Raw genomic sequence first — 22,738 nt, 5'->3', positions numbered from 1 at the left:
ACTGAAATTATAAAAGAAATTGAGGAATTATGTGAAAAAGAGTTTAGAAATAGTGTTGACTGTAAACATAAATGTAAAGAATTACATTTTAAGAATGGTGTTTGCTCCGTAACTGATAATGAAATATCATGCAAATGTCAAGATGATACTGGCGAATGGGTACCATTAACACCGGACAAATTCTATGATGATGATGAAAGAATTGGTAAACCAACTCTTTTAGTAAATAGCATTATTAATAACAAAAGTTAATAATATTAAAAACTTAATCATATTAATTGTTATATTAAATGAACTAAAAATCTGCTTTTATCATTTAATTTGCATTAATTTTACATTTACATTATATAATTTTTTTAGATGACTATGAAGAATTTATTAAAAATATTATTGAGAACAAATGCAAACCTGAAGAATGTGATGTAGCATGTCACAGCTTCAAACAATTTTCCGGAAAATGTGATGAAGAAAAATGCTTATGTGAAATTTCACGAGATTCCAAAATATACCGTTCATACGAAGAGGTTGTGAAGGAAGTATTCCGAAGTGAGTAATTAATGAAACTAAATGTTGTCATTTAGATATAAAAAAAATCTTAGAATTACTAATTAATGCATGAATGTTTTTAGTCGAGGAAGAAATTTATCCAACTTTGGATCAATGTTCTTTACATTGTAATAGGAAATGTTTAGAGATCGATTATAGGGCAGGCGAATGCAGAGAAACAGAATGTTACTGTACTAGAAATAAACTAGAAGATTTTAAAAAATATGATACGATTCTTAAAGAAATATCATCAAATTCATCAGGTAAGTAATTATATATTTTAAGTACTACATCACTTATAATATTCACTTAATTCTCTTAATTTTTATACTATCGATATGTAATTTATTTATCGACAATTTTTTCTAGTATCGAAAGTTTGTCAAGTGTCTAATGATATGTGTTCATTCTTGATTGTCTTGTTATTCGATTTATTTTACAAATTTTGATTGTTTTTCTTTATTTCTCTAAAATTTGTATATCTCAAAATTTTATCTTCTCTTCAATTAAGCCCCAATAATATCTAATGGTGTGTTGCAGAGCAACTTTTATAATAAAAACATAAACTTCTCTTTCGGGAAGTTAATATATTAAATTAAATAATTATAATTATTTACGTTATTTGGAATTTTTTCTCTTTAGAAGTAGCAGAAAACGTCTATGATTTGCCTACAAATGCATATTGTAAAACTGAAATTGGCGACGGTTATTGTGAATATTTCTGTCAGAGCCTTAACTTTGAGAGAGGAAAATGCACTGAGGATAAATGCCATTGCATGCAAAAGACTTCAACATGGAAAGAATTATCACGTGAAGTCAAAAAAAATTACAAGAATTCTATTTGTTCAAAGGAGTCAAACTCAAAGTCATGTTCGAGGTACTGTTGGCGATTTGAAGATAGTTTAGGGTCTTGCTATGAAGATAAAGGTCATAGAAAATGTGTTTGTGATTATGAAAAAGAAGTTGATGAAGATACAGAAATTATCAAAGAAATTGAGGAATTATGTGAAAATGACATTAGAAAAAATATTGACTGCAGGCATAAATGTAAAGAATTAAATTTCAAAGATGGTGCTTGCTCTGTAACTGATGTTGAAATATCATGTAAATGTCAAGATCATTCTAACAAATGGGTATCATTATCACCAGACAAATTCTACGATGAGGGTGAAAGAATTGGTAAACCATTTTAATTTTTAGTAAAGAGCATTAATAATAAAAACCCAATGATATTAAATGATATTAAAATTTATATTAATTGAACTAAATAACTGTCTTCGTCAAATAATTTACAATAATTTTACATTTGCATTATATTATTATATAATTTCTTTAGATGATTATGAAGAATTTATTAAAAATATTATTGAGAACCAATGCCAACCAGAAGAGTGTGATGTGGCATGTCACAGCTTCAAACAATTTTCCGGAAAATGTGATGAAGGAAAATGCTTATGTGAAATTTCACGAGATTCCAAAATATACCGTTCTTTCGAAGAGATTGTAAACGAAGTATTCCGAAGTGAGTGATTGATAATACTAAATATTGTCATTAAGATATGAGAAAAGTCTTAAAATTTAGAATTAATGCAAGAATGTTTTTAGTCGAAGAAGAAATTTATCCATCTTTGGATCATTGTTCTTTACATTGTAATAGGAAATGTTTAGAGGTCAATTATAAGGCAGGTGAATGCAGAGAAAAAGAATGTTACTGTACCAGAAATAAATTAGAAGATTTTAAAAAATATGATGAAATACTTAAAGAAATATCATCAAATTCATCAGGTAAGTAACTATATATTTGAAGTACTACATCCTACATCACTTATAATACTCATTTATTCTCTTAATTTTCATACTATCGATATGAAATTTATTTATCAATAATTGCGATAATTGACAATATGTAGTTAGGCCGGATTGATTCTATAACTAAACTTCTCACATAATTCTTACAAAATATTTCGATAACTTTTTAAAAAGTTATTATATTACATTATATTACTCATACTTTATTATTATTAAAATATTTAATTTTCATAATATATAAAAAAATTAATTAAAATAAAATTATATAAATAAAATGATTCAGAAGAATATGATCGTGACTGCAATTGGGCATGTAATAAACATTGTACACAAGTAGGCCTAAATATTGGTCTATGCCAGCAAAATAAATGTTATTGTTCGAGTAATAATCTGGATGACTTTCATAAATATCAAGATCTTCTGAGAAATGATATCCCTCATTCCTCTGGCAAGTACTCAGTTGTTTGATAATAAAAATATTACATAAAATTTAATTTGATTAATTTAAACTTAACATGATTTATTTTTATATTAGTTTGTAAAAATGACTTCGGCGAAGGCGACTGTGTATATCAATGTCTTGGACTAGGATATCATAATGGAAGATGTACCCAAAATACTGGAAATAAACCAAAATGTCAATGCACTCAAGATCAGAAATACTGGGAAGATTTAACCTTCGATGTTGAAAATGATTACAAAAATTCGGTTTGTAATAAAAATATCGACGAAAATGAAAAATGTTCTAGATACTGTTGGAGATTTTATAGATCAGAAGGAAAATGCCTTGGAAATTCATGCCAATGTAGCGACACAGATCATAGTGACGTCGAAATAGAAAATAATATTTATGAGTTATGTGAACATGAAGAGAGATCCAATATTGATTGTCTGTATAAATGTATCGAATTGGGCCATGAAAATGGAACTTGTACCAATGATGGAAAAACTTATAAAAAATGCCAATGCGAAAATTGCGATGGTCTTTGGAACTTACTATCCAAAAATGATTTTTATGATCAGAATAATAATAGAAAAGGTACAGAATAATAAATAGTTATATATCTATTCGCTACTGCACCATTTTAATCAAGATTTCAGATGATGATTTATGTTTTCAGATGACATAGAAAACTTCGAAAATATGATTATAGAAGATGTTTGTGAAATAACAGAGTGTGATATCGCATGCCATAGACAAAATCAGTTTGCCGGAGTTTGTCTGGAGGATGTATGTTCATGTAAAGTTTCTAAACACCAAGAACAATTTCGTGAATACAAAGAAATTGTTAAGAGAAGAACAATTGGTAAATAAATCTGATATTCATTTTATTACGCCAAGAGCACAAATATTGTTTTTTTTTTTCAGAAAATGTTTTAAATAATTGTTATGATCGCGATTGTACAAAAGCATGCAAACTTCTTGATTGGTCTGAAGGTTCATGCATTTCTGATCGATGTCAATGTACTAAAACAGGAACTTCTAAATATATCGAAGAAATCATTAGAAATGATATAAGCAGTAACGGCAAGTATCAAAATAAAGTTTAATATAAATCTCATTATATTGATAAAAGGACTTAGTCTAGAATTTTATGCACAAAATTTAAAAATACAATTTCGATCAAAAAGAATATATAATAATAATGTTATGATTTTATTTTCTAGATATTCTTGAGCATCATTTAGAAGATAAATGCAATAGAGACTGTGAAACTGATTGTGTCTCTATCAATAAAAAAGCTGGTAATTGCTTTAAGGGCGTATGCCATTGCATTGGTTATAGAGATACAGATTGGCGTAAATATGACGATTTATTAAATGAGGTTTTGATCCAACCAGGTAATTTTATTTAATGAATAATATTTTTTAAAGTTATTCTATACGTTTATATTAAACAAAATTTAGGTGAACATGAAAGGGATATACTAGATAAATGCACAAATGATGATTTATGTTCAAGAGCTTGTGAAGCTAATCATTGGGATAAGGGTGCATGTGAAAATTTAAGATGCATGTGTACAGACAAAAAAGATAAACAAGATCTTGAAGATGTGATTACTGAAATTGAGGGTATGGGTCTGAATTTAAAAGTTATTTTCAACAATTTTATAACAAAATTTGGTGTTTTTATAAAATTATTGAAAAATTACAGAGCACGAGGAAGACAATCATCTATTAGAATGCATAAAAAAACAATGTGATATGCTTTGCAAAAAAGAAAATTATCATAATGGTCGGTGCGACAAAGATACGTGTGAATGTTATGACAAAACTGGAAACAGAAAATATTTAGATCATATCAGAGATGATTACAGAGGTTATATCATAAAAATATTTCATTAGAAGATTAAAATAATTTAAGTGAATATTTTTAAGAAATTTTCAGCTATTAATAATTGTAATGTTACAGATTGCGTAGAATCAGAAGACTGTGAAAATAAATGTATTACCAGGGAATGGAAAACAGGACATTGTGAGCGTAATAGGTGTCAATGTGTAACACCAAATGGTGCTATGAATTATTTGAAAGATATTAAAGATTATGAACTAGGTAAGTTTAAGGCATATGATAAGATTCGCCCTTGTTGCTATAACTATTTATATCTTTATAATATTATTTTTTTACCATTTTAATATTTCAGTCCCTATCGAAGACGATTCTCTTTGCAATGAAGCAAAACATCACGAATGCGACGACAAATGTCATGCATTAAGATTATATGCAGGCCATTGCAAATACGGAAACTGTGAATGTCAAAGAACTGAAACCCGGATATTGTGGCAGTCATATGAAAAAATAATTGAAAATAAAGAAACTGTTTTTATTAAGATTTACCTATAGAAAATCTATAAATTTGAATTAGAATTAATCAATCATGTATTTATTTTATTAGGAACTGAGAGAAATACATCGTTCCCTGCTGTAACTTGTACTAAGCATAAGGATTGTGAAGATGAATGCAGAGGCAATCATGGTGCCAAATCAGGAATTTGTAGTTTCGGCAAATGCGAATGTCAATTAGATGATAACAAATGGCAAAAATTATGGGAACTTGCAAATTTAGAAAGAATCAAAGGTGAAAATCATCTTAAAAACTTACCTTCACTATCAGCTCATAAGTGTTTTCAAAAATACCATTATCAAAGAGCGTAAGACAAAATCAACTTCAAAGTCTCGTATCATCGATCACTCTTTCTTGGAAAATTACCTGAAATATAATATAACTATTATAATATACGTAGCATATAATTAAGTTTATAATTTTTTTTTTATCAAAACAATATATCTTTTTAATAATTTTTCTAACTAATCAGTTCAATACTATCCATTTCATATTAATATAGAACTAGACCAAATTTTAACTGATGAACTGAATGGAAACTGTTTTGATTATCATTGCACATTAATGTGTAAATCTTATAATCGTCCATATGGAAAATGTGAAGACAAAATTTGCATGTGCACTAGTAATGAAATAGATACAAGCAACCAGTTGGAAACATCAACACTTCAACAAATCGTAAAGAAAGAAACAACTATAAGAGGTAAAAAATAAATAACTAAAAGAAATACTTAAGGATCTTCAAGAGCCATAATTTATTAAATATTTGGCAGATTTTTTTATTTTGAATAGAAATCAGAGCTATTGGGCTTGATATTCTCCTATTGCGCTGGTTCTAGATAGCAATCCAGCGGTTAACCTAGATAGATTTTTATTATTAGATTTTTTGCAATAGTGACCATCTCTTATTTATTTAGATGCATCAACATTTTCTTTGGTTAACCATTTTTGGGTACTATTTTTTTTTTGTTTATTGGCCTTTCACGTTCTATTTGGAAGTCAATAATGAGGGCAAGCAATGAACTGAATTTAAAACTAATCAGTCATGAGAAATAAATTACTTCATTTTATTGATATAATCAAATTTTTAAATGTTTATTTCAGTTTGATGCAAATACCACGATCCAGAATCTGTCATTTCAAATTGAAACTCAAATAGTTTGAATTTGAAACTATTTTTGTTAAATAGATGCGTATATAAATACAGAACTCTAAAACTTTGAATAGATTTGTATAAGAATATCGAATGATGATTTTTTTAAATTTGTGATGAATTTCAAGTATGACAGACTAACATTATATTTTATTTTCAGAATTAACATATAACGAAACAGAAATACTATACACCTCATGTTTTAATGGAAATACATGCAAACGAATGTGCCAATGTTTCCGACAAAGTTATGGAAATTGCAACGAAAATCAATGCCAATGTATGGATAATTTTGAACGAACGCATTGGAGATCCTTTAAAGAAGTTATTTATCAAGAAACTCATACAGGTAATAAACTAGAAATTAATAAACTTATTTTTAATAGTATTATTTAATTTTTCTAGCTATTATAATTATTATTAACTATTTTTAGTGGTAAAAACTTATGAAGAGTACCAAAGATATGTATCGAATCAATCAGATAAGGAGAAGCAGCCAATGTGCATTAGTGGAGTTGACAAAAAAGGTTTATGCAATGATAATTGCAAAACCTATAAACAATTTGATGGAAAATGCAAAAAAGTTAACGGCTGTTATTGCAGAAAAACGATAACAAGTTCTTGGAGAAGTTACGAAGAAGTTAAAAACCATGCGGAGCGTGGTAAGTGCATCAATTTAAATTGCGATTTCATTGTTTGTATTTAAATCGTTTTTACAGAAAATATTCTTAATAAACTCTACTATGATTGTGATGATACAAATAAATGTAGAGGAGAATGTCAATCTGTTGGTCGTTTCAATGGAAAATGTTTGGAAAACCAATGCAGTTGCTCGGATGATACGAACGTTGGCAATCATCAACTGTTAGAAAATTTGATTAAATACAGAGGTAAGATAATAAAATAAAGCCTATAAACAGATGTAAGAATAAATTTTATAATGGCATAATTATTTACAGATTCGACTCAACAATGTGCCCTTGATACTTGCACTCAGAATTGTAACAGATTTAATCAGAAATCAGAATGCGAAGGATCAACATGTTACTGCATCGATAAAAATAAATTGCAGCACAAATATGTAGATGTACAAAATAAATGTAAGATTTTTTTCATTTGTACCCAACTTATTTAAAATTATTTTACATTTTAATATCAATTTAGTTGATCAAGAATTGTTAAAATTGTCGGAGAAATGCAGGAAGAATAATTACTGCTTGAATGCTTGTAAATTATTCAATAGAACTGAAGGATCATGCCATGGTAATAAATGTATTTGTGAAACAGATAATAATGAAAAATGGCTAAAAGATATCTTAACTCAACGTAATCAGTCAGGTAAAACTTACATTTTTGATAATATGAAGTACTATTTATTACTACGTAATTTTTTTTAAATATTCAGATGAATATATAAAACAACAAGAAGTAATCGAACGAATAGCTGAATCTGACTTATGTCCTGGTAAACAAGGTAGCCAAAAATGTATTACACAATGTTTACGTTTGAATCAAACTCAAGGTAAATGTACAAGTAATGCAGTTTGCCAATGTCTGGATAGTGATGGCAAAACTTGGAGAACATATGAGGAATTGGTGGAAATGGGTCAACTGAAAGGCAATTATAATCAAAAATTATAAATTAAATTATTATATAAACTGTTTAATTTTATTATCACTCTTGCAATTTTCAGACGATTATGAACTATGTACAGAAGACAATCCAAAACATAACGAAATTTGTACCAAGAAATGTAAATCAACAGGTCGTTTAGACGGATCTTGCAGAAGAGAAAAGGACACTTGTTCTTGTTTGAATAATAAACAGACTTGGGAAAAATTACAGGAAAAAGAAGATTCAGATGATACACATCAAATACAGCACATTGAAAATACCCTTAAAATTGATGAAAAGGAAAACAAAGAACTTATCCAAAGTGCATTAGAATCGGGATTCATAAAACGTACTTTATTTATTTTATACTAACAATGTATCACATTTTGTCAATATTTTTATATTTTTGTAGAAAATGAAACAAGTAGATTTATCTTATGCAAATATACGACACGTCATCAAAATCGGTGTAGAACTCTTTGTAAAGGAGTTGGTCATAAGTACGGAAAATGCTACTCTAACGTATGTTTATGCAAACAACAAAAGGGAACTTGGAAAAGGTTGAAAAGCAAATATGTGGATTACGATAAAATAAGTAAGTTTAATAATATAAACGATTTTGAAAATATTCTTGAAGAAAATAATAAGAAATCAATATAATTATGTATATTATTTCAGAAGAAACAATTACGCAAGGGCAACAAGAAGAGCAAGAAGAGCAAGGTGGTAAGTAATAATAAAAAAAATATGTCTCAATAAAATAGTCAAAATAAGATCTTCAAAAGGTAACTTAATAGAGGTAAAGCTGAACCAATTCCAAAATTTTAGATTTGCTTTAGAACTCAAAACCAAATTTTGATATTTCATCTGGATTTTTAAAGAAATTCAAGAACGTGGCAATTTTTCATATATGCAAACCAACAGATCGTATTTTTATTAAATTATTCTTTGCATAAAAGTAATGTAGGTTTACGTAAATGTCTTAAAAGTAATATACCCAAGATTGGTATATTTGAATTACTATATGACCGTCACTTTCTCTTCGTCATTTTTTTTTATCTTTATCTATCAATTGCTCTATCTATAAACTTATTAATGTAAATGTTTTGGCTGATAAAAAAAACTTCTATTTGAAGTATTACTGTTGCTATTTGAAGAATTACTAATATAAGAGGATAACATACACTAAAATAGTAGCGTACATAATTTGTTTTTTTTTTCATCCAATAAGCTGGCTAATTTATTAATTAGTAATTAAAAGTGCTGATTTGAGTCATCAGCAATGCAAAGACAACAATATCAATTGTTAATAGGTCTAAAAAAATCATTTGAATTTACATTTTTCATCTATAATAGATTTGCTCAAGTTTATTCATATATTTCGATGAATTTTATATCTATTTATAATTTCAGTTTGTACTGTGCGATTTTATGGCCGTGTAAAGATACATTGCCTGCAAAACATTACACAAACTTTGCAAGATAATTTCTGCAGAGACGATTGCATGAAGCTGAATCGGCCTGGTGGAAAATGTGACCAGGCAAATCAAAGATGTGCATGCAATTACCATTCTGATTTCTTTGTGAATTAAATATAATTTACATAAAACCACAGCTTTGTATATAAAAAGCATTAATAATAATGAAATAAATAAACTTAAAAATGTTGCTTTTTAATCCTGCTTCAATTTTCTATTTTTTTATATGCCTCACACAGTAGATAATAACAGTTAAAATGTAGTAATATATATCACAAATATGTCGAAATATTTTCAAAATTTGCCAATTAATTGCAACACATTTGGCACCTTGAAATTAAATAAATAATAGAAGCATAATAAATTCTGAAAAATGTTATAGACATTATTATTTGGAAAACATGTTGCGGAACTGTTGTTTTTTCTTTTGTATTTGTCTTTTTATACACATGGGATATTCTTTCTGTAAGTATAATTACATTTAATTTTAGTTTTCACAATAATTAATAAATTAATTCTTTTAATAGCTCCAGGAAAACCTGTCGAAGGATTATGTTCTAAAATAGAATCAGACTCAGAATCTCAATCAAAATGTCTTGTACAATGTGCAAAATTGTCTAGAAAAAATGCTAAATGTAAAAATGGTTTGTGCTATTGTGAGAATAACGATGGCACTGAATTTGTTCTCAGTTATGTGAATAAGACTAAAGAACGTGAGTATAAATGAATTTTAAACGTAATTTCTAAACATAAATGATTTTTTAAAATTCACCTTTAGAGATTGAGAGGGAAATCAAATTAGAGGATAGAGCCGCGTGGACTTCTGAAGAAAGGATGCAAGGTTTGATATATTATATATGTTATTTAAATATTTAAATTTTGAATTTAAATATTAAAAACTTCAATGCAAAACAGATTTGTTAATTAACCCATAATAGATAACATAGTGAATGTGTTATAATTACTTTTTTTTTTTTAAATAATAATGTAGTACATCATCTATTTTACAAACATATGATTACCTTTATAATTGAATTTTGTACAAAAGGAAAATTTATAAAATATGATTCATTAATACATTATATTTTTACTAGGATGTAAAATTAGATTTAATGGAGTCATTGAAATAATGTGTAGAAGTTATGGAAGTCCAAGTACTTTAGACATGTATTGCAATAAGGATTGCAAGAAAATTGGATTACCATATGGAAAATGTGTAACTGGCAACCAATGCGAATGCTATGTAAAATAATAATTATAGAAAGATAAATAAGTCAATAAATTTAAAAGAATATAACTTAATAATTCATATACTCAGAAGCAAATGTAAAATGGAATTTTATAATATGCTTATTTATTATTATGCCAATAAATGAAATAAATGCATGAATACATAAATCTTTTCCTAGATAAGTTTGAAAATGATTTGAATTCCAATCATACAGTTATATCATTACAGAAATTTGAGGATTAGTGGAAAAATTCCAATGATTCAAAAATAAATTTCATTTATTCAATTTTTTATTCAAAAGCAAAAATTGATGAACTTGAAAATAAACTTGTATGACAAATATTTACTTATAATTTAACGTTTAAATAAATATTTACTTTTCTTCAACATAAATGTATTGCAAAATGTTATCGCACTATACAAAAAAATACGTTATTTATATTGTCATCTGCTTTAATAAATTATTAACATGTGGTATAAAATATCTGTTCCAATCTTATTTTACATTTTTGCATATATTTTAAAAATTTCGGCAAATAAAAATATTTTATACGTACCTCTACCTGATGATCAATGTATACAATGGGGAGAATTTACATATGAAAATTATAGAAGGTGGAAAGAATCTGAAATTAGACTTGTTGTAAATCCATATGAAAAGTTAGAAACAGAAAATAATCATGGTGATATCAAAAAAGATTTATGTACATGTATGGAAAATTTCGACTTAGATCCCAAATATGTCGATATATATAAGAGAAATCAAATGAAATTGAGTCACTCAAACTCTTCTAATATTGGACATAGAATCGACAACTCTTCGAAAACAACTGGAGCTGAAAAGAAGGAAAACCTGAAACCAGCCAGTTCTATTAGTGAATCATTTGAAGATAGTGATGAAAACTTCGAAAAAAACTCAAATAGGGTAAATGATACAAAAAATATTAAAAATTATAATAATCAGAAACCTAACTCAGATAAAAGAAGTCAAAACTCTTCTAATATTGGACATCAAAACTTTTCGAAAATTGAAACTGAAATAAAGGATAAACTGAAACTAGCAAGTTCTATTAGTAAATCATTTGAGGCAAGTGATGAGGATTTTGAAAAAAACTCAAATAGAGTCAATGATTCAAAAAATAATAAAAAACATCATAGTCAGAAACCTAACTCAAATAAAAGAAGTCAAATACTAGATACCAGCAAAAACAGGATGATCCAGCACAATAATGAATCATCAAGTGAAGAATTCGATGGCAGTGAAGAAAATGTAAAAAATCTACTATCTACTAAAGATTCTTCAAGTGAATCATTTGATAGTAGTACAGAAGTCCTTTAAAAAAAATTTGATAAACCGAATTAATGATTTCAATACGAAGATGAAATGCAAACCGAGTTAGGCAAAAATGAGAATAATTAAGAAAAATTATCAGTATCAGAAAATCTAGTTTATGTCAATACAATTATTATAAATAATGCCGTTAATATACGTGGAGTAAAATAAATAATACTACAAATACATGCTTTATTATTTTCTCCCAAAAAGTAAATAGAGAAGTGGATTTTATGCAATGTAGGAATAAATCTTGGATTTTTATGCGAACGAACGAATTATAAATACTACACAGAATTTATTGCTACAACATAACTCCGCAAACTAGTTGAAAGTGGCATTTAGCCTTAAGGCGAGTTCCATGAACATCCCGAAATGTGTAAGAATCGAATTTGAAATTTAGAAATTAAATAAAATTATCAACTATTTATTTCAAAAATGAAATTATAGCTTTCAATTAAATCTAAACATTGCGATTTTGTATAGATTTTTTTTTCAAACACATTTAAATTACCTGTAATTACATTAATTATATTGCACAGATATGTGCTTGTATGTCCTAAAATTGTAGCTTATTATTTAAAATTTTAATGAATTGATAATGTTTGACTCATCACATCACAAAAGCAACGTTTGACACAGATTTTGGCTATAATATTTTCTCAAACTTTGATGAATTTTTAACATTAAACTATTTGTCGTAGGGCCATAACATTTTAGTATATACTAAAATGTTTTATAAGACCATAAGCAGTTAATTTCATGAAACGGCACGGTAGATTTTTACCTAAAACTAATCGGTATCATTCCCAACCAATATCTTTAGAACAGTTTTTGATTTTGTAAAATCGATTTAGAATTGAGAGCTAAAACGTGCACGAAAAATGTTTCTCTGCTATTTACAAAGAAACGGCTCAGCCGATCGTCGCACAAAACTGAGAAACGCTAGTTCTCATCGAGATACATCGAATAGCTTTATAATTTTTGAAATCGGTCTAGCCGTTTTTGAGAAAATTGCTTTACCAAATTTTGAGAAACGCTAGTTCTCATCGAGATACATCGAATGGCTTTATAATTTTTGAAATCGGTCTAGCCATTTTTGAGAAAATTGCTTTACCAAATTTTGGTCTCATTCGCTTCAAAATGGCTTGAAAACAAAACGTCTCCTTCAGGACGTTAATAACTATGATACTTTATTTTAGACTTATGATATTGTACCAATATATTTTAACCCTATATAATAGAGATTGTTATGGTAAGTTACTATCAAATTTACTGTTGTATTTGTAAAAAAACAGTAAATTTGCAATAAATGCACCTAAATTTTATCTAATCTATAGCCTTTGCCATAGATCTGTGTATTTTGAAAAACTGAAAAAAGAAATATATTTCTTACTTACATTTGGAAAAATCACTATTGGTCCGTTTTGTCGTATTAAACTTTTGGCATTATTGTTAATCTTGCGTCTTGCGTTGTTTTATCACATTTATTTTATTTGACCTCTTATAAGTTATAGTTATTTATTGGAATAGCATTAATTAAAATGCTCAAAACTTTATTTACTTTATATTTATTTTTCAAACTATGCAAACGCATTAGCATTCTCAAACTTTATCTAATGACAGTTCGTGAAAAGAAGAGAACTTAACCAGGGGATCAAGTTACAGGTTTACCACCACATAAGCAATAACAGGATGCGGATGTTGGTAATATGTCACCCGCGCAAAACATCACCCCTTAAAAGCGCAAACGTCAAAAATCATAACATAACCACCAAATCAATGTCGTTATTAATAACATAACATATCTACTTATAAGTTAATAGCATTAAAAATTGTTCAAAGTATAAATTTATTCAAAGACTTCAATGATTAAATTACTGATGCTCAAAACTTATACTTCTAACGTATATTAGTTTTTAATTTACAAGTGAAAATGGAAATGTTTAATAGACCTAAACCTGGTGATCAAGAAGATGACGTTCTTAACATGCAAAAAGCCTTCCTTGCCGAAAAGCAAAAAAATCCGAATATCCAACCAGCTGCTAAAGTAATTAATGCACGAAAACATCCTGCAGAAAATTGTGCAAGTAAGGTTATGTTTAATATCTTTTTAAACACTAATGTTTTTTAACTGAAATATTATTTTGTAGCCCCTGAGACTCAAGCTAAAAAGAAATCCAAGTTTGCAGCAAGTCGTAGTACATGTACAAAAAATGACGAAGAGAGATCCCGTTGTTATTCTAACGTTCTTGAAGATGTAGAGGAAAGCCAATCTAGTAATAGTAACACAACATCAAAACTAGAAGATAATGTGTTCTATCCCATCCCCAAAGGTTTGATTATTCACCTTTTAATTATTATATTATAATATTTGCTTATTTATTATATACTATACCTTGCATTGATGTTTAGGCAAAGTGTTGGGAGATATAATTGAAAGGCCAAATGCGTCATGTAATATTTCACATGAAAATGAAATGGAAACACAACCTGCTACACATTTTCCTGAGGTTAAGAAGATACTTCACTATGTATGTTTAAAATGATAAGTATGATCTGCAATTAATCTGCATTTGATAAGTAATTTTGTTTTTCAGCATGAGTCAAGTAATGTAAGCATATTTGCTCAAGAAATGTTGAAACTTGGAAATGTTGAGAAAAAGGAAGCTTTTGAGAAAATGGATGTATGTACAAGTGCCAGTAAACCATCTACAGTGAATTCTTTATCAGAAGCAGATAGAAATGCTATTGATCAACAAAATAATGAAATAATTAGTAAAATGACTCCTGCAGAAATTGAAGAAGAACGGCAAAAGTTACTCAAAAATTTAGGTATTTTTCTATTGAAATCCATTAAAAAGCATCTTTGTTTATGAATATGTAAAGTTTCTATTTTTTAAATCTATTTTTTAATAATGAGCTTTGTTATTAGGCTAATATTAAGTTTTAAATTATAAAATGTTTGTATAATAATGATATGTGACCATATTTCTTTTACAGATCCTAGCTTAGTTGAGTTTTTGAAAAAGAAACAACTGAAGAAAACAGAAAAGCATCCTATTAACAAAAGCACTCTCAGTGAAAGCCTTGGTATATATGAACTGTATTTAACCATAAAGGTTCAGTTAATTATAAATCAATGTCATACTTAATTCTAGAAAATGCTCCACCTGTAATAAATTTTGATACTAATGAACCACCCGAAGCAGCTAATGAAGTTTTAAAACACCCACTATCTCACACATGGATCCATTTTGATAACTGTGAATCAGAAAAATTAAAGTGGACAACAGATGTTGCTGCTCCTAAAACTAAATTGAAACCTGGAGAAACTTATGAAGCACGGTATGGTTAAATAATATTCCAAGTTAGAATCAGTAAATCTTATTATAAATACAAAATATATATATATATTTTTATTTTATTTTAGCTTTGATTTTGCCGGCGCTTTACTTGAATATGTTCCTGAAGGCAACCAACCTAGAGAGTTATATCATCATGGTGAAGAACCTCATAGACCTGGTTATTCCATGAAAGAATTATTTAAATTGACTAGGTGAAGATGCATTTTATGCTATAGAAAACTTGCTCTCACTTTAATTATAGCAAAATTATTTTTTTTTAATTTCTTTGATTATAAATTTCAGGTCACAAATTCAACAGCAAAGAATAATTGCTTTAAATTGTCTTGCCGGCATATTAGAAAACTATATGGTGGGTAATTATTGGTTCTTAGATTTACCCTTGGCAAAAATATTTTTTGTCATACGATTTGCTTTGGATGATAATGCTACATCGGCACTTCACCCTGCCTTGAGGGCAATGAGATCCTTCTTTTTCCACCATATTGATGAGGTAATACTCAATACTTTAGTTCTAAATTATGTTTATATAATTTATATTTTGTTTAATTATAGTCTTGTCTAGACAGTACAGTTTTTCTTGATGATTTAAAACAACCATTATTGAGCCCTCTCACAAAAACTCGGCAAAATACTAAGGAATCAAGAAATGATCAAGATTTGATTAATTATATTCCAGAAAAAAATGAAGAAGATGAAATGACTGATTATCATATTGCTGAAAACGATATTGTGCAATGTGCCTTAAGAACTGATATATTACCTAGAATAAGGTAAAATAATTTAGTTTAGTGTATCTTTTTTTCCATAATTTATCTAATATAATTAATCAAATAAATTATTTAGAAATTTAGTATACTTACAATTGAAATTCAATTTAGGTACATATTAAGTACGATTCGCCCAAATTTAAATACAGTTGAATATTGCTTGCAAATACTCATAAGATTAGCAAGAGAGTCTGTAGCTGAAGTGGATCAAATACTAAAATGTGAAGGAATTGTGGAGATAATTGTTAATGAGTTTTTGCCCAATTCCTCACAACATATTGGTAATAGTTTGTGATTATATTAATAAATTTTATATTTGACTTGCAATTATTTGATTCATAAGAGTATGTTACTTTTGATCTAGGTAGATCAGATATTGCATATGGTACACCAGTAATATTGGCTTTAAAATTAATACGTATTATGGCTAGTCATTCTGCAACTATTGCCAATGATATATACACCAGGTAAAGCATTTATATCAATCATTTACCAAATAAATGTTTAATTTAATTCTGACCAGAATACTGAATTATTGAATTCTCACTTTTTTGCAGATACTTTAAAGTAATAATAGCAATTCAATGTTATATGAGTGCTGTTATTGAAGTTGATCCGTCAACAGTAACTTTACAAATAGAAGCAATGAATACATGGGCTGTTTTTCTTTCTTACGGAATTGCTCAACAAGAATTTTGGTAAAAAATTATTTATATTTATTTATTAATTAATTTAAAATTTCACTCCAAGAATTCTACTTATTGTATTCTACTTAATTCTACTCAATAATGTTATAGGAGTTTATTAAATTATTATTATTAAATTTAATCAGTTATTTTATTTGGTTTCTAAATGTTTTATTCAATTTATTACAGTGGCATGTTTCCTATAATTATGAGGCAAATGGATTATCATGTGCGTGCTACCCATATTATAGAAAATAGTTATACTCTTCTGCATTCTCATGGAGCGGCCTTGCTTTCTTTGATATCTCAGAGTCAAATTGCTGTGCAATTTGTACCAATATTAGTTTCTGGTCTTTGTAACTGGTCTCAACAAATTGTTAGACTTAATGAATTCTCGGTAAGAATTTTTAGATATACCAGTACTAATTAGCAGTCTATATATAATTTTTTGTATTAGTCTGGACACCTGAGACTGATTACATCAGCTTATAATACTCTGTCTATTATACTATCAAAACGAAATATGCAAAACGCATATAATTCGCAAGACATCAAGATGCTTAATGAAAAATATATAAAGCAAATGATTCAATCCAATGGTTTTGAGAGGTTGTGTAATGATATATGGTAAATTAATTTTATTCCTGTCTTTGTATATATGATTTAATTGAATAATCTAAATTTGATAAAAAAAAATTAATATATTTCAGTGAGAATTCTAATCTTTTATCCAATGTAACTGAAATAGAACGCCCTCGACCTTGTGCTACTCAGATAGGAGCTTGTACTTCTCAACGCAAAAATCTATTGACACCTATATTATGTGCAAAATCTCCAATTATATTTTTAGCATCGTTAACTAGATATATTCTAGCAACAAAAAACCATGAGGTTAATTTTTACATTATTTTATCTCATTATGTTCCTAATATTTGTAAATTCAAGTTTCTTTAAATTTCAGGCTTGTCAAGTCTTACTAAATAACAGATCAATTCAAAGTTATTTGAAAAACATTGCAACTTCACAATTACACATGATTTCACATTGGTTCACACGCATTGAATACTCTTTATTAACAAACATGCTAAAATTTTCATCTCTGAAAGTGATTATGGAAAGAAATATAATTTTTCCAATTGCTTATAAACTCTCTTATTTATTATCACAAGAATTTCAAAAGGAATTGATATTTATAATGAGAGAGATCATATTCAATAAAAACTATTTTCCTGAAGAAAGGCGTTTGGAAAACATAAATTTAGAAAATGAACTTAATCTTTTGGACAATTTGAAAGATACTTGTGAATGTTATATCAGTGTTTTAGGATTAGATCAGGTAAACTCTCGTGACTATCTTGATTTAATTTTCTATTTAGTTAAGTTCCTATTTACATAATTTGTTTGTATTAAATTCTGCAGTGTCCAACGAATAATTTATCACTTTCTGATTGGAATCATAGTATTCTGCCTTTGGATTGGACGTATATGCCGATATTAGGTTTTTATAGCAGTAGTCAAGATCATGAAAAAAGCAACAATGCAAAAGAAGGTATATACTTAACTACATAAATTGATTATGCAAGGAATTTCAATAAAAATTAATCCAATGTGTGGCATTTTAGACCAGCAAAAAGATATTATTAAATGTTGCCTTCAATGGCTGATAATATCAGAATCATATATACCAGAACAGGCCAGTCATATGAGTTCAACTGATAGATTTTGCAGATTGTTATGTGTGTTTTTATGCCATAACTCGCTATTCCTGGATCAAGAGATTAAACCTCTGTTGGCTAAAAGCATTTCGAAGATATTTCAAATTGTGCCTACTCAACCGTTTGACTTTAACAAGCCATTACAAGGTAATCACTAATATTATTTTGCAATTTATACTAAATGTTTTGCTTAAACAGATTTTAGAAAGAATGTTTTATTAAATTACAGGTCTAAGCAGTTTTACTGATCTATATACAAAACTTCTGGAACATTATCAAGCTGTTAGTTATGCGGATGAAATGTTTTCAGCTTGTGTACTAGTTCCGTTAGCACATTGCCACGACATTTGTTGGAGAAAGCAAATTTGGTCAGAACATTCTGGATTATTAAGAGTTTTAAATTGCCCAGAAGAAAAGGTAAATAATTTATCACTAATAATTAATCATTTATTTTTATTATACTTTTATTTAACTTACTTTATAAGATTACAAATTAACAAAAAAAAATCAGATTTTTTTTAAATGTTTTGGATAATGCCATCGGATTCATACTCAGAAAATGAACTTTTTTAAAATTACAATAAGACAATCAAATATATTAATTAATATAACTTATTTTTTCAATGCTCATAACTACTTTTAGTAATTTATAATTATTTGTGCAGTGTGTGTGAGAAAAAAAAATTATATCATAACTTTTCATTTTCAGTTGTGTTATCCTCTGCAAGCTTATCTGGAACCAGTAGAAAAGGATGAATCATTATTATTATGTTACAAAAGGGCTCTTCATGGGTTACTGAGGCCTAATACAATTCCTCACAAGATTGCTAGTTATCATGTGAAAAATGCAAAGTAGGTGCTAACATTTTTATTCCGGTCATCCCAGTTATAATAATGAAGGAATGTTTTAAAATTGTTTCTTATAAATAATTGATAAATATGATTAAATAAGATTTATTTAAAGATTTAACATAACAAAAAGTTATGGTTAATTATACTTAAAATTTAAATTTTTGTAATTTTGATAAACAACTTTTCAATAATGATATTTTTTATTTCTTAAACCTCATTTTATAGTTGCTTACTCGTTTTATATTTTTAAATAATGAAATAACAAAACCAGGCATGTTGAAACAATTTTAAACTTTTCACTTACACATCATATTTTCAACTACTGTATTTTAATACGTTAGTTGATAGACGACTTGGTTTCGTTCTCAATTATTGAGCTGGAACTTGTGTATTTCTACAAGTACAAATGTAGTTTCCTCTGGGTTGTTGTTCACATTCACCATTCATACGATTGCGATGTCTTCGGCAGAAATATTTACATCGTCTTATTCCATTTTCTGTGGGTCCATATGGGCCGGAACAGAAAGGGCAAGCATAGTCTGCAACTGATATAAAAGATCCAATTTCAGTAACAATATATTGAATATTGATTAAAAATTGAAAAATTTAATTCTTTAACAAAATGACTCCGTGCAGAATGTAATTTTAAGAGAAGATAAGATGTATTTAATAAATTATAAATCAACTTTCATAATGTGCAATAGTGCAGAGGGATTTTAATCAATTGAATGGTTTATATTATGCTGTTGGTTATTTACTATTCAATAATTGAAAATGATTCTCGACGTACAATGTTATTTAAAATACATTGTAATTTTTCAAATATGTCAAAGTTCTAAATATTTCAGCTGCATAGCGTTTTAGTTTCTTATTAATTTAAATTATTAATTTACATAATACAGATAAAATGAAAATATTATGCATATTTTTTACGATTTTGAGCCCTTGTTGTGAAGGATTATTAGGAATAATTATATAATTTATTGGCAATTATTTACCTTCTATTTCATCGGTATATTGCGCTTTGATTATACTGCAGCAAACACAAAATATTACAGCAAAAACGAATATTGTTGAATTTTTCATTTTTATTCGACTTGTTTGTAACAAATGAATATATTATACTTCCATCCTATTATATATATATATATATATATATATATATATATATATTAATATTAATCTGTGCCATACATAAAGTGTTGATCTCTGACTTTAGTATAATCGGTCGTTTTCTCAGAATTGCAGTAAATATAGATTGTAAATTCTCTTGAAAAGTCTAGTAAACAAATTATTTCATCTGAAACTGCATAACGAACTCTATAAAACGTTCATGCTAATATAAACAATCTATATTGCTATTTCGTTATTTTTAATTTATAAATTTTATATTTTGTACTAAAATTTTAACCATCAAACTATCCAATTAACGCACGATAATTTAATGCAACTGCCTTCGGATTTTTAATATATATATAATTGTAATATTTTAAACTCTATATCACGATGTTGATAATAACCCAAGTAAATTGTTTTAAAGGTATAATACCACTTTACATATAACAATACTTAGAAGAACTTGCAAGAAATTCCTTTGCGTGCATTACAAGAAATTCATTTCACACTGTCTAATATTAATAATTATTTGAGTAGCCAATGAATAATAAATGTACGATTCTATGATAATTTTTTTAAACTGTGTAATATTTCTGTTTAATTCAGCGATAATAATCCGTAAATTGTTGATTTTTCAACGATGTCAAAGTTCAAATTATTGCGGCTGCATAGCGTTTTAGTTTCTTATTCATTTGAATTAATTATTTACATAACACAGATAAAATGAAGTTGTTGTGCATAGTGTTTTTTACGATTTTGTGCCTTTGTTGTGAAGGATTATTAGGAAGAAATCTTCAGCAGGAAGGTAAATGATAATTATAATACAAAACAGCTAAAAATTCCATACACTGTTTTTAGTTCTTAATATATTATGTAACTGTTATCTGCTTTACTTTTGATTTCTGATAATTTTGTTGTGTATACCGAAAACTAGACTCGGTGAGTATTATATATTAATCTTATTTGCTTACCCTATATTTTGATTTTGGACATATTTTGCACACAAAATACAGAAACAATTGTAAGTCAGTAATATTTAAATTTATTTTCAGTATGCGTTAGTTCATATTCAAGAATTTGCTTAGTAGTAATAAATCGAAAGAATATTTTTGCAGGAAAACATCTACATCGTTTGAGACGAAATGCTAATTTATTTTGCTCTGGAAATCTTGGTCCAACTCCAACTGGGAGGATGCAATGTACTAGAAATTGTCAGATGAAGGGAAGTTCAGAAGGCACATGTTTATATGATACATCCTCACAAGGCTATAAATGCATTTGTTTGAATACCCAACCAAGATAAAAAAGAGTCATAAAATTATAGTAGAAAGAATTAGTAGTAAATAAATATATTAAATATACAAAAATGTCTGAAATTTATTAATAAATAGTCTTGCCACCAACAAGTATATGCATTTTTACTATCACCATATGCAAGTTTGCGTTTTTGCTAGAAATTTCGATTTTCTAATTTTACATTTTGTCGACTTTTCGAGTCAATCTATCACACAAATATTGGAAAAAGTTTGTATGTGAGCCAAAATTGACCTTTAAATTTCGGCTCGAAAACGGCTGCACCGATTGCAATAATTTAAAAGTCACATGATGAAACTGAGGACCCGCGTTTATTACTTTTGCGAGGCCATCGTTTTTTATAATTAGCAAAAGTACAATATTTTTAATTCACGTTTTTGCCAAAAATCTTTATTTTAGAAATTTAACCCTTTCGACTCGGCTCCGGCGGCAAAATACATATAAATTCCTGAATTAGCGAGTGGAAAGGGTTAAAAGCTATTTGAAAGATATTTGTTCGGAATAATTTGAAATGATTTGTTTATGTAAAGATTGACCGGTTTTCTTGCAACAATTGTTATTTTTTAACAATTTTAATGAAACTTTGTATTATGAAAAAAATCATGGTCTTAATAAATATTCTAAAATATTATATGTCTACAAAAATTGGTTTAATTATAAAAATTTATTCATGTGGGCGCGTTAAAATTTCAAAATTATATCATCACAGTATAAAAAATTGCAAAAATTAATCAATTATTATTAAGAAGATGATTTACAAGAAAACTACGTGCAACTTTCCTTAAGGCAAAATAAAAAAAAAAACAGTAAAAATTGATACTAAATCGTGAAGAATATTTATCGTTGAGTATTTGATATCCCTTTTCTAATAATAAACTTCCAAGAAATAGTTGCAATAATTAACAAAAT

General features: G+C 27.6%; 1 protein-coding gene across 1 annotated transcript; it reads left to right on the top strand.

Moving 5' to 3' along the window:
* Positions 1-13,792: 13,792 nt before the first annotated feature.
* LOC113366962 (RNA polymerase II-associated protein 1-like) lies at positions 13,793-19,403 on the top strand. The gene is made up of 20 exons (XM_026608601.1): positions 13,793-14,101; positions 14,165-14,347; positions 14,427-14,545; positions 14,612-14,846; positions 15,015-15,104; positions 15,173-15,359; positions 15,445-15,570; positions 15,662-15,869; positions 15,932-16,149; positions 16,258-16,427; positions 16,511-16,613; positions 16,704-16,844; positions 17,022-17,229; positions 17,290-17,459; positions 17,543-17,723; positions 17,794-18,168; positions 18,252-18,381; positions 18,455-18,694; positions 18,777-18,964; positions 19,257-19,403. Exons 1-20 carry the CDS (start codon positions 13,948-13,950, stop codon positions 19,401-19,403), a joined length of 3,573 nt encoding a protein of 1,190 aa, XP_026464386.1. The 5' UTR covers positions 13,793-13,947.
* The last annotated feature ends 3,335 nt before the right edge of the window (positions 19,404-22,738 follow it).

The sequence above is a fragment of the Ctenocephalides felis genome, unplaced genomic scaffold (genome assembly GCF_003426905.1).
Source record: "Ctenocephalides felis isolate EL2017-DRISC unplaced genomic scaffold, ASM342690v1 CF-g0.4_SCAFFOLD_01170, whole genome shotgun sequence".
Taxonomy (NCBI): Eukaryota; Metazoa; Arthropoda; class Insecta; order Siphonaptera; family Pulicidae; genus Ctenocephalides; species Ctenocephalides felis.
This window is presented reverse-complemented; position numbering and strand designations above follow the sequence as displayed.